Raw genomic sequence first — 14,589 nt, forward strand, 5'->3', positions numbered from 1 at the left:
TCGGGAGGCTGAGGCAGGAGAATGGCGTAAACCCGGGAGGCGGAGCTTGCAGTGAGCTGAGATTGCGCCACTGCACTCCAGCCTGGGTGACAGAGCAAGACTCCATCTGAAAAAAAAAAAATAGTTTGAGTAGGATTGATATTAGTTATTTAAATCTTTGGTAAAAGTCATCAGTGAAGCTATTGAGTCCCAGGCTATTCTTTGCTGGCAGACTTTTTATTTTGGCTTTGAACTTGTTACTTATTATTAGTCTGTTAAAGTTTTGAATTTATTCATGGTTCAACTCAGTAGGTTGCATGTATCTAGAAATTTATCTCTTTTTCTAGGTTTTCCAATTTATTGGCATATACTTACTCATAGTAGTACCTAGGATCCTTTGAATTTCTTGGTATCATGTGTAACATCTCCTTTTTCATCTCTCATTTTATTTTATTTCAGTCTTCTCTCTTTTTTTCTTAGTCTGGCTAAAGGTTTGTCATTTTGTTTATCTTTCCAAAAAATGAACTTTTTGTCTTTATCCTCTGTATTGTTTTATTTGTTTCAAATTTCATTTATTTCTGCTCTGGTCTTTATTATTTATTTTCTTCTGCTAACTTTGGGTTTGGTTTGCTCCTGCTTTTCTAGTTCTTTAAAAGACATCATTAGGTCATTTACTTGAAGTTTGTATGTTTGTTCATTTGTTTGTTTGAGACAGAGGCTCACTCAGTCACCCAGGCTGGAGCGCAGTGGCCAATTTTGGCTCACTGCAACCTCCGCCTCCCAGGCCCAAGAAATTCACATGCCTCAGCTGCCCAAGTAGCTGGGACTACAGACATGTGCCACCATGCCTGGATAATCTTTTTGGTATTTTTAGTAGAGAAGGGGTTTTCCCATGTTGCCCAGGCTGGTCTCAAACTCCTGAGCTCAAGCAGTCCACCCACCTCAGCCTCCCAAAGTGCTGGAATTACAGGCATGAGCCACTGCACCCAGACTTTTTTGATGTAGGCACTTACATCCCTCTTAGTACTGCTTTCACTGTATCCCACAGGTTTTGATATGTTGTGTTTCCATTATTGTTTCAATAAATTTTTAAATTTTCTTATTAATTTCTTAGTTGACCCACTGGTTATTCAGGAGCATATTGTTTAATTTTCATGTGTTTGTATAGTTTTGAAAATTCCTCTTGTTATTTATTTCTAGTTTTATTTCATTGTGGTCAGAGAAGATCCTTGATATTATTTCAATTTTTTTAATGCTTTAAGACTTGTTTTGTGACCTAACAGGAGCTATCCTTGGGAATTATCCATGTGCTGAGGAGAAGAATGTATATTCTGTAACCATTGTGTGAAATGTTCTAAATATCTATTAGGTCCATTTGATCCATAGTGCAGATTAAGTCTGATGTTTCTTTGTTGATTTTCTGTCTGGATGATCTGTCCAATGCTGAAAGTGGGGTGTTGAAATCTTGTGCTATTATTGTAGTGGAGTCTGTCTCTCTCTTTAGCTCTAATAATATTTGCTTTATATATCTGGGTGCTCCAGTGTTGGGTGCATATATATTTACAATTGTTATATTCTCTTGCTGAATTGACCCCTTTATCATTATATAATGACCTTCTTTGTCTCTTTTTATAGTTTTTGTCTTTTTTCTTTTGAGACAGAGTCTCACTCTGTTGCCCAGGCTGGAGTGCAGTGGCGTAATCTCAGTTCACTTCAACCTCCACCTCCTGGGTTCAAGCAATTTTCCTGCCTCAGCCTCCTGAGTAGCTGGGATTACAGGTGTGTGCCACCATGCCAGCCTAATTTTTGTATTTTTAGTAGAGATGGGGTTTCACTATGTTGGCCACACTGGTCTTGAACTCCTGACCTCAGGTGATCTGTCTGCCTCAGCCTCCCAAAGTGCTGGGATTACAGGTGTGAGCCACCACACCCAGCCTAGATTTTGTCTTGAAATCTGTTTTGTCTGTTATAAGTATAGCTATTTCTGCTTTTTTTTAGTTTCCATCTGCATAAAACATCTTTTTCCATCCCTTTATTTTCAGTTTACGTGTGTCTTTATAGGTGAAGTGTGTTTCTTGTAGGCAACAGATCACTGAGTCTTTTTTTTTTAAATCCATTCAGCCACTCTGCATCTTTTGATTGGAGAGCTTAGTCCATTTACATTCGATGCAATTATTGATAAGTAAGGACTTACTCCTGCCATTTTGTTATTTGCCTTCTGGTTGTTTTGTGGTCTTCTCTCCCTTCTTTCCTTCCTTCCTGTCTTCCTTTTAGAGAAGGTGATTTTCTCTGGTGGTGTGTTTTAATTTCTTGTTTGTTATTTTTTGTGTATCCATTGTATGCTTTTAGATTTCAGGTTACCACGAGGCTTACAAATAATATCTTATAACCCATTATTTTAAACTGATGACAATTTAACACTAATTGTGTAAACTAATAAACAAAAAGGAAACTAATAAAAACTAATACAAACTTTAACTTTGTCTCCCCACATTTTAACTTTTTGTTGTTTCTATTTATATCTTATTGTATTATGTCTTGAAAAGTTGTTATTATTATTATTATTATTATTATTTTGAGACAGATTCTCACTCTGTTGCCCAGGCTGAAGTGCAGTGGCATGATCTCAGCTCGCTGCAACCTCTGCTTCCCGGGTTCAAGTGATTCTCCTGCTTCAGCCTCCCAAGTAGCTGGGATTATAGGCGTGTGCCACTATGCCCAGCTAATTTTTGTATTTTTAGTAAAGATGGGGTTTCACCATGTTAACCAGGTTTGTCTCCATCTCCTGACCTCGTGATCCACCCACCTTGGCCTCCTAGAGTGCTGGTGTGAGTCACCACAACCAACCCATAATTATTATTTTTTATTGGTTCATCTTTTTGTTTTTATACTTAAAATATGAGTAGTTTACATACCACAACGACAGTGTTATTATATTCTGTGTTTTTCTGTGTAGTACTTATTGTTACCAGTAAGTTTTGCACCTTCAGATTATTTATTTATTTATTATTATTTTTTATTTTTTTGACAAGGTCTCACTTTATCGCCCACACTACAGTCCAGTTGCTTGATTATAGCTCACTGTAGCCTCCTAGCCTCAAGTGATCCTCCTGCCTCAGCCTCCCAAAGTGCTGGGATTACAGGCATGAGCCACTATGCCCAGCCAATTAAAATAATTTTTTTTTTGTAGTGATGGAGTCTCACTGCATTGCCCAGGCTGATCTCAAACTCTTGGGTTCAAGCAGTTCTCCCACCTTGGCCTGGATGATTTCTTATTGCTCATTAACATCATTTTCTTTCAGATTGAAGAACTCTTTTTAGCATTTCTTGTAGGATAGGTCTTGTGTTGATGAAATCCTTCAGCTTTTGCTTGTCCAGGAAAGTCTTTACTTCTCCTTCATGTTTGAAGGATATTTTCATCAGATAAAGTAATACTATTCTAGGGTAAAAGTTTTTTTTCCTTCAGCATTTTAAATATTGTCATGCCACTCTCTCCTGACCTGTAAGATTTCCATCGAAAAGTCTGTAGCCAGACCTATTGGAGCTCCATCGTATGTTATTTGTTTATTTTCTCTTGCTGGTTTTAGAATCCTTTCTTTATCCTTGACCTTTGGGAGTCTGAATATTAAATGCCTTGAAGTAGTCTTCTTTGAGTTAAACCTGCTTGGTGTTCTATAACCTTCTTATACTTGAATATTGATATCTTTCTCTAGGTTTGGAAAGTTCTCTATTATTATTCATTTGAATGAATCCCACCTCTCTCTCTACCCCTCTTTAAAGCCAATAACTCTTAGATTTGCCCTTTTGAGGCTGTTTTCTAGCTCTTGTAGGCATGCGTCATTCTTTTTTATTCTTTTCTTTTTTGTCTCCCCTGACTGTGTATTTTCTTTTCTTTTTTTTTTTTTTTTCTTTTCTTTTTGAGGGCCCAGAAAGGAAGTTTATTTGGTGAATGCTGACGGCAAACATCATCCAAGGGAGACAAGATGGGAAAGGTGCTGAGACAAGAGAGCCTAGGGAAACTTCAGGGTAGATACAAAATTCACACAGGGAAAGGCACAGACTCTGGGGAGACTGGGAAGGTCCTCAGCTATTCAGCACCATGTGGACGAGCTCTTCATAGTTGATACAACCATTGCTGTCCTCATGCCCTGCCACCAGCATCTCTACTTCTTCCTCTGTCATCTTCTCACCCAGTGTGACAAGAACATGCTGGATTTCAGCACCCATGACGGTGCCATTTCCTTCCTTGTCAGACACCCAAAGTCCTTCAACATAATCCTCATAGGTGCTCTGGTCCTTGTTCTTGGCCACTGTCTGCAGCATGGGCAGAAAGTGCTCAAAGTCCAGCACCTTCACATTCATCTCATCACTCTTGGGGTTCCCCAGGACCTTGAGCACCTCGGCGTTGGTAGGGTTCTGGCCCAGGGCCCTCATCACCTCCCCACACTGGCTGTACAGGATCTTGCCATCACCTGTTCGGTCAAACAGCTGGAAGGTCTCCTTGAACTCTGCGGTCTGGTCTTCAGTGAAGTCACACATCTTGACTGCTCAGCTCTGCAGGACCTTTTTGACTGTGTATTTTCAAACAGCCTATCTTCAAGTTCACTAATTCTTCTGCTTGATCAATTCTGCTATTAAAATACTCTGATAAGTTTTTCAGTATGTCAAATGCATTTTTTGACTCTAGGATTTCTGCTCAATTCTTTTTAATTATTTCTATTTCTTTGTTAAATTTATCTAATGGATTCTGAATTCCTTCTCTGTGTTATCTTGAATTTCTTCGAGTTTCTTCAAGACAGCTATTTTGAATTCTCTGTCTGAAAGGTCAAATTTCTCTCTCTCTCTGGGATTAGTCCCTGGTGTCTATTGCCCTGGATGATCTTGATTCCTGCGGATGTTTGTCAGTGTCTGGACATTGAAGAGCTAGGTATTTATTGTATCCTTCATAATCTGGGCTTGTTTGTACCTGTCCCTTTTGGGAAGGCTTTCCAGGTATTTGAAGAGACTTGAGTGTTGTGACTTAAGTTTTTGGTCATTAGTGGGCCATTAGTGGGTAACCCACAATGTAACCCAGTAACGCCATGGTTCTTGCAGACTCATAGAGGTACCACCTTGGTTACCTTGAATAAGGCCTGGAAGAAGTCTTTGGATTACCAGGCAGAGACTCTCGTTCTTTGCTCATACATTATATTCCTTCTTTTCTTTTCTTTCCTTTTCTTTTCTTTTTTTTTCCTTTTTTCCTCCCCTTCCTCCCTTCCTCCCTTCCTTTCTTTCTTTCTCTTTCTTTTTTTTCTCACAGGGTCTCACTCTGTCACCCAGGGTGGAATACAGTGGTGCAATCTGGGCTCACTGCAACCTGTGCCTCCTGGGTTCAAGCAATTCTTATGCCTCAACCTCCGGAGTAGCTGGGATTATAGGCATGCGCCACCATGCCCAGCTAATTTTTGTATTTTTAGTAGAGACAGGTTTTTGCTATGTTGCCCAGGCTGGTCTTGAACTCCTGGCCTTAACTGATCCACCTGCCTCGGCCTCTCGAAATGCTGAAATTACAGGCATGAGCCACTGCACGTGACCCCATACTTTCTCCCAAACAAACAGCATCTCTCTCTCTCTCTGTGCTGAGCTGCCTAGATGGTGGAGAGGTTAAACAAGCAACCCTGTGGCCACCACCCCTGCTCCTGTGCTGGGTCAGACCTGAAGCTGGCACATCTCAGTCTCACTGAAGGCTCACAGCATGTACTACTTGGTTACCACTGCTGCTTATATAGGGTTCTTAAGTTAGCCAGTGATAAATCTTGCCAGGACTGGGTCCTTCCCTTCAAGGCAGCAGGTTCCCTTCTAGCCCAGGTTGTGTCTAGAAATGTCATCTAGGAGCTAGGTCCTAGAATGGGGGCCCCACAACTCTGCCCAGCGCCCTTTCCTAATGTGGTTGAGCTGGCATCCAAGTTGCAAGACAAAGTTTTCTTTACTCTTCTCTCTCCTCAAGTGGAAGGAAGGGGTCTCTTTTGGATTTGCAAACTGTGCTGCCTGAACTTGAAGGAGGGGTGGCACAAGTACTCCCCTGACTGCCCCAGCTGGTGTCTTACTAAGTTGTGTGGCTCCCAAATCCACTGGCTCTGAGATCAACACAGGACTAAGCCTTGCCTAAGATTTGCAGTCCTTGTGGCCTAGACAGCCTTCCAGTTTTATTTAGGACCCCAGAGAACATTAGCCTGTGGTGGCAAGGCTTGGCACAACTCAAGTCCTGACCACTAGGATGAGTGATTCCCCTCTGGGTAAGGCTAGTCTAATGCTGCCTCTATGGGCACTGGTGGAGTTCTGCCTAGTGTTGGCAGCACTGTGTTCCAATGCAAAATCCCACAATCGCTGCACTCGCCCTCCCTGAAGCACACAGATTGTCTCTCTGTGCCATGCAGTAGCTGCTGGGGAGTGGGGGAAGGGTCCTGTCAAGACTGTACAATTCAAGACTGTATTTCTTACCCTCTTCAGTGGCTCTTTCAGTGACATGAAGTTAAAACCAGGTACTATGATCGCTCACCTGATTTTTGGTTCTTATGATGGTGCTTTTTTGTTAGATAATTATTCAGTTTGGTGTTCCTGTGGGGAGGATGATTGATGGAGGCTTCTATTCAGCCATCTTGCTTCCAACCATCCAATTTTCAATTTTTGTTTTGTTTTGTTTTTAGACAGTCTCGCTCTGTCACCCAGGCTGGAGTGCACTGGCATGATCTTGGCTCACTTCAACATCTACCTCCCAGATTCAAGCGATTTTTGTACCTCAGCTTCTCCAGTAGCTAGCTGGAATTACAGGCATTCATCATCACACTCAGCTAAGTTTTGTATTTTTGGTACAGACGGGGTTTCACCATGTTTGCCAGGCTGGTCTGGAACTCCTGACCTCAAGTGATCCACCCGCCTCGGCCTCCCAAAGTGCTGGCATTACAGATGTGAGCCACTATGCCCAGCCCAATTTTCATTTTTTTGTATTTCTTCAGATGTTCTCCCTGTGATAAATATGTTTGCTTTAGGTTAATTTTCTCATTTGTTTGTTTTAATGGAATCATTATACAGTTTTGCAACTTTTCTCCATTATAAGTTTTTGTTTGTTTGTTTTTTGAGACACAGTCTCACTCTGTCACCCAGGCTGGAGTGCAGTGGTACAATCTCAGCCCACTGCAACCTCCTCCTCCAGGGTTCAAGTGGTTCTCTCTCCTCAGCCTCCCGAGTAGCTGGGATTACGGGCATGCACCACCACACCTGGCTAATTTTTGTAATTTTAGTATGGTCTGGATTTTACCATGTTGATCAGGCTGGTCTAGAACTCCTGACCTAAAGTGATCCATGTGCCTTGGCCTCCCAAAGTGCTGGGATTACAGGCGTGAGCCACAACAACTGGCCCTTTTCTCCATTATCTTATAGACATCTTTTCATTTTGTACATATAATTCCAGCTCATTATTTTGCAAACTATAGTTACTTAGTATTTAATGGAAATTTGGGTGGTTTCCAATATGGAGTATAATAAACAATGCCAATTTTTGGTTTTGTAAACTTTCTCCCAGATCTCTATGTGGCTGATTTTCTCACTCCATTCAGGTTCCTGCTCAAATGCCACTTCCTCAGAAAAGCATTCCTTGATTTCACTATTTAAACTAGTACTTTCCTCCAACCCTCTACCACTTCTTCATCCCTTACTTTACTTTCTGATATCAATCTTTGTAACCTTTCCTCTTGATTTTAGAGTTTAAAATACATTTGGGTTTTATGATGAAACAAAAAAATAAGGTACAAGTCTGACTCCCTCTGGATCCCATTGTCCACATTCACACCATCAAGTTGTGTGCCGGGCTACCTGGAAGGATGACTCCAGACATCACACTGCTCCACTAGTCTGGCCTACCAGCTGGGTCCAGTGTGACCCTGCCTTCATCAAATCTCCCTGTTTCGCCCTTCACCTTACCCCCTTCTTACTGGGGTAGGAAGAACCAGGCTTTAAGTCAGCAGTAATAAAGTCTCAGAAGGCTGGGCATGGTGGCTCATACCTGCAATCCCCACACTTTGAGAGGCTGAGGTGGGAGCATCCCTTGGAGTGTGAGAGACTAGTCTGGGCAACATAGTGAGACCACGTCTCTACAAAAAAAAATTTTTTTTTTAATTAGCCAGGTATGGTGGCATGTGCCTGTAGTCCCAGCTACTCAGGAGGCTGAGGTGGGAGGATTGCTTGGTCCCAGGAGATTGAGGCTGCAGTAAGCCATGATCGTGCCACTGCACTCCAGTCTGGGTGATGGAGACCCTGTCTCAAAAAAAAAAATACTAAAATAAAAAATATTGATAGGTCATTGGATGGATAAATTTAAACGTTTTTAAAATTTTGAAATTAAAAATAAAGTTTCAGAAATACAGTCTCAGTAACACTAGTTCTATGATTGTATGATGAAGGCATTTTTTAACCTGTGTTTCATTTTCATCTGTAAAATGTGAATAAAAATAACTCTCTTACAGAGTTCCTGTAAAGATTAAATAAGTATGTAAAGCATCTGGTTCAGTGCCTATCATATAGTTGGCATCAAAATGTTCTCCCCTCTCCCAGCTCCTGCAAAGGCACCCCAGCTCTTTGTAGCACTTAGGGCATTTCTCATATTCTGACCTGTATTAAGCAAATGTGCAGTTGGTAGGATAAGATGCTTGAACATAGTAGACACTCAATAGAGGACTGCCAAGCAGAGTTGATTTCTGTAGTTAGAAACTAGTTCATCCTTACCAGTATTTTTTTTTTCTTGTATACACTCCCAATCGGCTTATCGGCTTATCATGTCACCCACAACTGGTTACTCTCTACCCAACTAGATACTGGATGAGGTCATCTCTCAATCCTGTCTGAGCTGAACAAGGCCTTTTATAGAACTTTAAAGTTGACTCACCACTGAGTCATCAAAACACAGCAATACCTAAACACACTCCTGTTGCTAACAAAAGACCAGCATGGGATGTCTGTCTTACCTCCTTTCCCTCCCCTAATGAGACAGGGCCCTTGACTCACTGGAGAAGAGTCATCACATCTTTTGTGCTGCAGTAATCTGAACAAACTCAGTTTAAATAATCACAATGTGGCCAGCAAATAAGTGGCAGTCCTTGTGGTCATTCAGGTCATTTCCTGTGTATGTCACTAACCCAAAAGGAGAAGCAATTAATCAATTACCTGAATATTTAATGAGTGCCTGTACTCTGTTGGGCACTCACAGTTCCCTCTGTTTATGACATTTCTGTGAAGTGAACTTTTCAGTTATTGAAACTCATTAAAAATATAGAGAACAGCAACCTTTGTGCCTCTGTAAAGGAAATAAAAAAAGGAATATTGGAGAAAACGGGGCTATTCAGTTCCATTCCAATAGAAAAGAATTACAAAATAGCAAATAGGAAGGGGTTATTTGCTAATGTTTTAGCTAAATGCTTCAGAGAGCTATAATTTTAAAATATCTTGGTTGAGCTACTCCCTTATCTAGGAATGAAATGGTCAGTGGTATTTTCTCTTGGGAAAAGTCTTGCATTAGTACCACTGCCTGACCTATTGCAGTGGACTATGAAGTGTTTCAAGATTAGGGGCCCTGTGTAAGACTGAGAACTGCTGAAATAACTAGGAGTAGGCCTAAGGGCTCCTTTCACAAATAAGGCTGGTTACAGCTGTTTCATATATGAACGGACACAACCTTTAAGTACCCTAGCATGGTGTCTCCTAGCTGAAGACCCCAAGTAAAACCTGAATGAAAATCTCAGATCTTCAGACATTTTGTATAGAATCCATACAATTGATATGCCCATATCCAAAGGATACAATGATCTGTCCTTGATCTATCTTAAATAAATATCAGAACGATGCATGGAAATTGCATGTTAGTAGTCCTTAAAGATTAATTCAGCATGACAAGAAATTTTTATTTTATTAAAATACAAGCTCTTAATTGGTTGTTTTTCCTGGGTTATGCTTGTCAAGTTCTTATTACATAGATACTCTGTTCTGATTTGCTCTTCCTAGCTAGTTGTGCATAAACTCAAGCCCATCCATATTAAGTAAACTTATTTTGGGGACATCAGGAGTCACATATTGCAATTACTGACTATAAAGCCATTAACAACTATGAATTTTTCTCAAACAATATTGCTATAATTGAAAGCATACTTGTAACTTTTTTTTTCCCCCCGACAGGGTGTTGCTCTGTTGCCTAGGCCAGAATGCAGTGATGTGATCACGGCTCACTGCAACTTCTACCTCCCAGGCCCAAGCAATCCTCCCACCTCAGCCTCCAGAGTAGCTGGGACCACAGGCACACGCCACCATGGCCAGCTAATTTTTTAAATTTTTTGTAGAGAGGGCGTCTCCCTATGTTGCCCAGGCTGGTCTCGAACTCCTGGGCTCAAGGAATCCTCCTATCTTGGCCTCCCAAAGTGCTGAGATTACAGGAGTGAGCCACCATGCCAAACCAGAAAGCACACTAATATTTATTGAACGCTATTCGCAAGAGATAATGCTAGTCTCACATTTAATAAACTGAACAATTGGCCGGGCGTGGTGGCTCACGCCTGTAATCCCAGCACTTTGGGAGGCCAAGGCGGGCGGATCATGAGGTCAGGAGATCGAGACCATCCTGGCTAACACAGTGAAACCCCGTCTCTACTAAAAATACAAAAAAATTAGCCGGGCGTGGTGGCGGGCGCCTGTAGTCCCAGCTACTGGGGAGGCTGAGGCAGGAGAATGGTGTGAACTCGGGAGGCGGAGCTTGCAGGGAGCCGAGATCGCGCCACTGCACTCCAGCCTGGGCGACAGAGTGAGACTCCATCTCAAAAAAACAAAAAACAAACAAACAAAAAAACTGAATAGGGAAGAATTGACTTTGCACTGTACTCGCAGGGTGTGCTGATGAACATGCGGTGAAATGGTCAAATAATCACATCCATCAGAGGTTAAGGCAAGTGACAAAGTAGAGAAATCTAATTTATACCTGGGAAGTCAAACAGGAGCAGTCCGCATTCTAGCTTGAGATTTGTATTCCTGAGGCCAATAGGCAGCTGGTAACAGAGCTGGGTTGAAATAAGGTGAGACTTGCTGCAAGAACAAGCAGAAGGAGAAAGGTAAAGATAACAAGGAAGATGAATAAAGTTGAACTCTTTAAGCATATTATTTGTCTTTTAAGTGAAAAACTGACATTTGACTAATGTGTCTTTTTTTAAAGTTAGAAATCTATCAGAGTAGGGTCTTTAGAGAAACTGATTACTTCTCCAGAACAAAGAGCATATTCATAGAAAAGATCCAGCTTTCGGTAATGGCTGACTAGTCTTAAGAAACATTCCTGAAGGCTTTGCATCACTGAGAAAATTTCGTTCCTAGTTCTGAAGGATTTCATTCAAAGTGCAAGGCTCACGTTAATAGGAATATGCATGCATATTCATGTGCTATATGTGTTAAAAATACTTGAGAAGGTAATTTAGAAATCTCAGTTTTAAATTTTCAGGGCAAGAATCTTGCTTGTTTTGTTGCTAAGGAAGGTGAACGGGTTGAAAATAGTTTAAAAGTGCTTTATGTGCTAAGTCATGAGTCTAAAGAGGATAAACAGGTTAGGTTTGTTATCCCAGAAACTAGAGGCAAGATTTTTACTCAGTTCTTTCAACATTACCACAAGCATGTGGATTCTGCAAAAGTTGCCTAGCAACATTAGTTGGAAAAAACATTGGTTGGAGAAAGGAACTGGAAATTTGAATTAGATATGGCCTGGGGCAGGCGGGTGTAACCCATCTCTCCAGTACAGTGTGTGCTGTACTCAGAGGAGCGTGAAATTTTAAAAATCAGAACAGTCACTTAAAATTTCAGTTAGGATGTTGCTACAGTTAAACCATAATATTGTGCCATGTTCTCAGCTTGAAGAGGCAGGGCCTGGGTTTTTCACATATTTTGGCACTTTTGTTTTAAAGATCACTGGATTTTCATTAAATTATTCCAGAAACATTTATTAAGCACTTTCTCAGGGGCCAAGGCACAGTGCTGGTTGCTGGAGTTCTGAAGACAAATACAGTTTGGACCCAGCCCCGGGCAGTATGAAAACCAGACAAGTAAACAAAGTAAGAGTGTTACATAGTCCATGCTGGGTGCGGTGGAAAGTCTGGAGTAGGGAATAGAGAGTCAGGAAAGGCTTCATAGAGGAAACGGCTTTAGCACTGAGTCTTGTTTTCAACTTAAAAAAAAAAATTCCTTCAGCCAGGCGCAGTGGCTCACACCTGTAATCCCAACACTTTGGGAGGCTGAGGTAGGCAGATCACTTGAGCTCAGAAGTTCAAGACCAGCCTGGGCAACATGGTGAGACCTGGTCTCTACAACAAATACAAAAATTCACCAGGAGTAGTGGCACTTGCTTGTAGTCCTGGCTACTCAAGAGGCTGAGGTGGGAGAATTGCTTGAGCCCAGAAGGGGAAGTTGCAGCGAGCCATGAAAGCACCACTGCACTCCAGCCTGGGCAACAGAGCAAACCCTTGTCTTAAGAAAAAAAAAAAATCCTTCTTTCCCCTAGTCATTCTACACATTCATTGTGAGCTTACCTCTTCGATTTTGTGAGAGGACTTCAAAGTCCTGGGTCTGTGGACCAAGAACTCTTTCCTTCCCATCCACAATCCAAGCCCTTCTGCCTTAGCCTACTTCAAAGACCTCCCAGTTTAGGGAAGCAGACAGGTGGCAAAGTAGGAGTTGACAAAACAAAACAAAATATTGTTAAGAGTATTTACCTTCAGGAAGGGGAACTGGGCTGGGAATTGAAAGGATAGGTGGGAGAATTTTGTACCATTTAAATTTTTGTTATTGGAGTGGGGAAAAACCATGGGGAAAAATATAGTGTGATGGCTGCTACCTGTACAATCTTGCATCAAATAGAGTTATAGAGTGGTGATCTCTGTTCAATTTTTTTTTTTTTTTTCCTGAGATAGTTCTCGCTCGGCTGCCTAGGCTGGAGTGCAGTGGCATAATCACGGCTCACTGCAGCCTTTGTCTCTCAGGCTCAAGCGATCCTCCCACTTCAGCCTCCTGAGTAGCTGGGACTACAGGCATATGCCACCATGCCCAGCTAATTTTTAAATTTTTAGCAGAGGTGAGATCTCACTGTCTTGCCTAGGCTAGTCTTGAACTCCTGGCCTCAAGTGATCCTCCTGTCTTGACCTTCCAAAGTATTGGGATTGCGGGTGTGAACTACCACATCCAGTTCAAAATCTTAAATAGGCAAACTTATCTGCAAATGTGCCAATTTAGGAAGCGAATAAACCAACAATTATTTAAATAAGGGCTCTTTTATCACTCACAAGGGAGTGAGCACCTAATCCACATTAGAATACTGCAATAAACAAGAAACAGAAGGTCCCTACCCTAGGGGACCTTATTTTTCTAGAAGGAGATAGTAATAAACTAACAACATACTTTGAGATAGAAATAAGCCTGCTAAGGAAATAAAGCCAGATGTTGTGAAAGAGCAAAAGGTGAAGGAGGGGACGTGAGAACAGAGATACAGAATTCTTACATAGGAGGAGTTCAGGAGCATCAATCTAGTTGTGGAGAGGTATCTAAGGGGCTTTAAAGTCCCATTTACTTAGAAGCACACTATTTTCACATGCAGTTTATGTTACAGATCGATAAAAGTAGTAGTTCGCTATTTTTATTTATGCTTCATCTTAAATAGAGAAAATGTCAATTATATCAAATAATTATATTTGTCATCAGGAGTGGCAGGAGGGGGCCCACAGCCTGGGCAACATGGTGGCTCATGCCTGTAATCCCAGCACTTTGGGAGACAGAGACGGGTGGATTGCTTGAGCCCATCTAGACTAGCCTGGGCAACATAGTGAAACACAGTCTCTACTAAAACTGCAAAAATTAGCTGGGCGTGGTAGCACACATCATTAGTCCCAGCTATTTGGGAGGGTGAGGTAGGAGGATCTCTTGAGCCTGGGCAGGTCGAGGCTGCAGAGCCGTGATTGCACCACTGTACTCCACTTTGAGACAGGGTAGGCAGAGTGAGATCCTGTCTCAAAAAATAAAAATTTTAAAAAAAGGAGTGGCAGGAGGAGAAGTGTTGGAGGGAGGGTTCTGAAAATCACTCCTTGGCATTGGCCACTGTGGATCAGAGACTAATTCTCATACAAGTCGAGAGTTCTTGTCCTCCAAGAGCTTAAAATTAAGTTTGCATGACCATATAAAAAACACATTTATACACCAGTTAGCAAATGTTGGGAGAAAAGACAGCTATTGATCCTTCACTGTGTCTTCAGTTGTGTGATCTCAGGAAATTCCCGATTTGACGTGTTAAGTACTACCGTGCGTTTCATGAAAAATTCAGCTTGAGTTTATGTAGCCTTTGAAAAGCATTAGAACAACATATATGACAAAGTGTTAATATCCATAAAGGGGCCGGGAGCCTGTAATCCCAGCACTTTGGGAGACCGAGGAGGGCGGATCACGAGGTCAGGAGATAGAGACCATCCTGGCTAACACGGTGAAACTCCGTCTCTACTAAAAATGCAAAAAAATATCAGGGCGTGGCGGCGCACGCCTGTAGCTCCAGCTACTCGGGAGGCTGAGGCA

At 41.7% G+C, this 14,589-nt stretch overlaps 1 protein-coding gene across 2 annotated transcripts; it reads right to left on the reverse strand.

Annotated features, from left to right (window-relative positions):
• Positions 1-3,893: 3,893 nt before the first annotated feature.
• LOC105515734 (myosin light polypeptide 6-like) lies at positions 3,894-4,543 on the reverse strand. Of its 2 annotated transcripts, XM_011947615.1 has the most exons (2): positions 4,215-4,543; positions 3,894-4,142 (listed from the first exon to the last, which is right to left on the reverse strand). In XM_011947615.1, the coding sequence occupies exons 1-2, from the start codon at positions 4,516-4,518 to the stop codon at positions 4,063-4,065; spliced, it is 384 nt and encodes a 127-aa protein (XP_011803005.1). In that variant the 5' UTR covers positions 4,519-4,543; the 3' UTR covers positions 3,894-4,062. The 2 variants fall into 2 exon arrangements, with proteins under 2 accessions (XP_011803005.1, XP_011803004.1); XM_011947614.1 differs by having other exon boundaries at positions 3,901-4,543.
• Between the last annotated feature and the right edge of the window lie 10,046 nt (positions 4,544-14,589).

Source organism: Colobus angolensis, unplaced genomic scaffold, assembly GCF_000951035.1.
Source record: "Colobus angolensis palliatus isolate OR3802 unplaced genomic scaffold, Cang.pa_1.0 Scaffold269, whole genome shotgun sequence".
Classification (NCBI taxonomy): domain Eukaryota; kingdom Metazoa; phylum Chordata; class Mammalia; order Primates; family Cercopithecidae; genus Colobus; species Colobus angolensis.

Coding starts and splice junctions, on each gene's coding strand:
- LOC105515734 (XM_011947614.1), bottom strand. CDS start 4,518: ATGTGTGACTTCACTGAAGACCAGACCGCAGAGTTCAAGGAGACCTTC.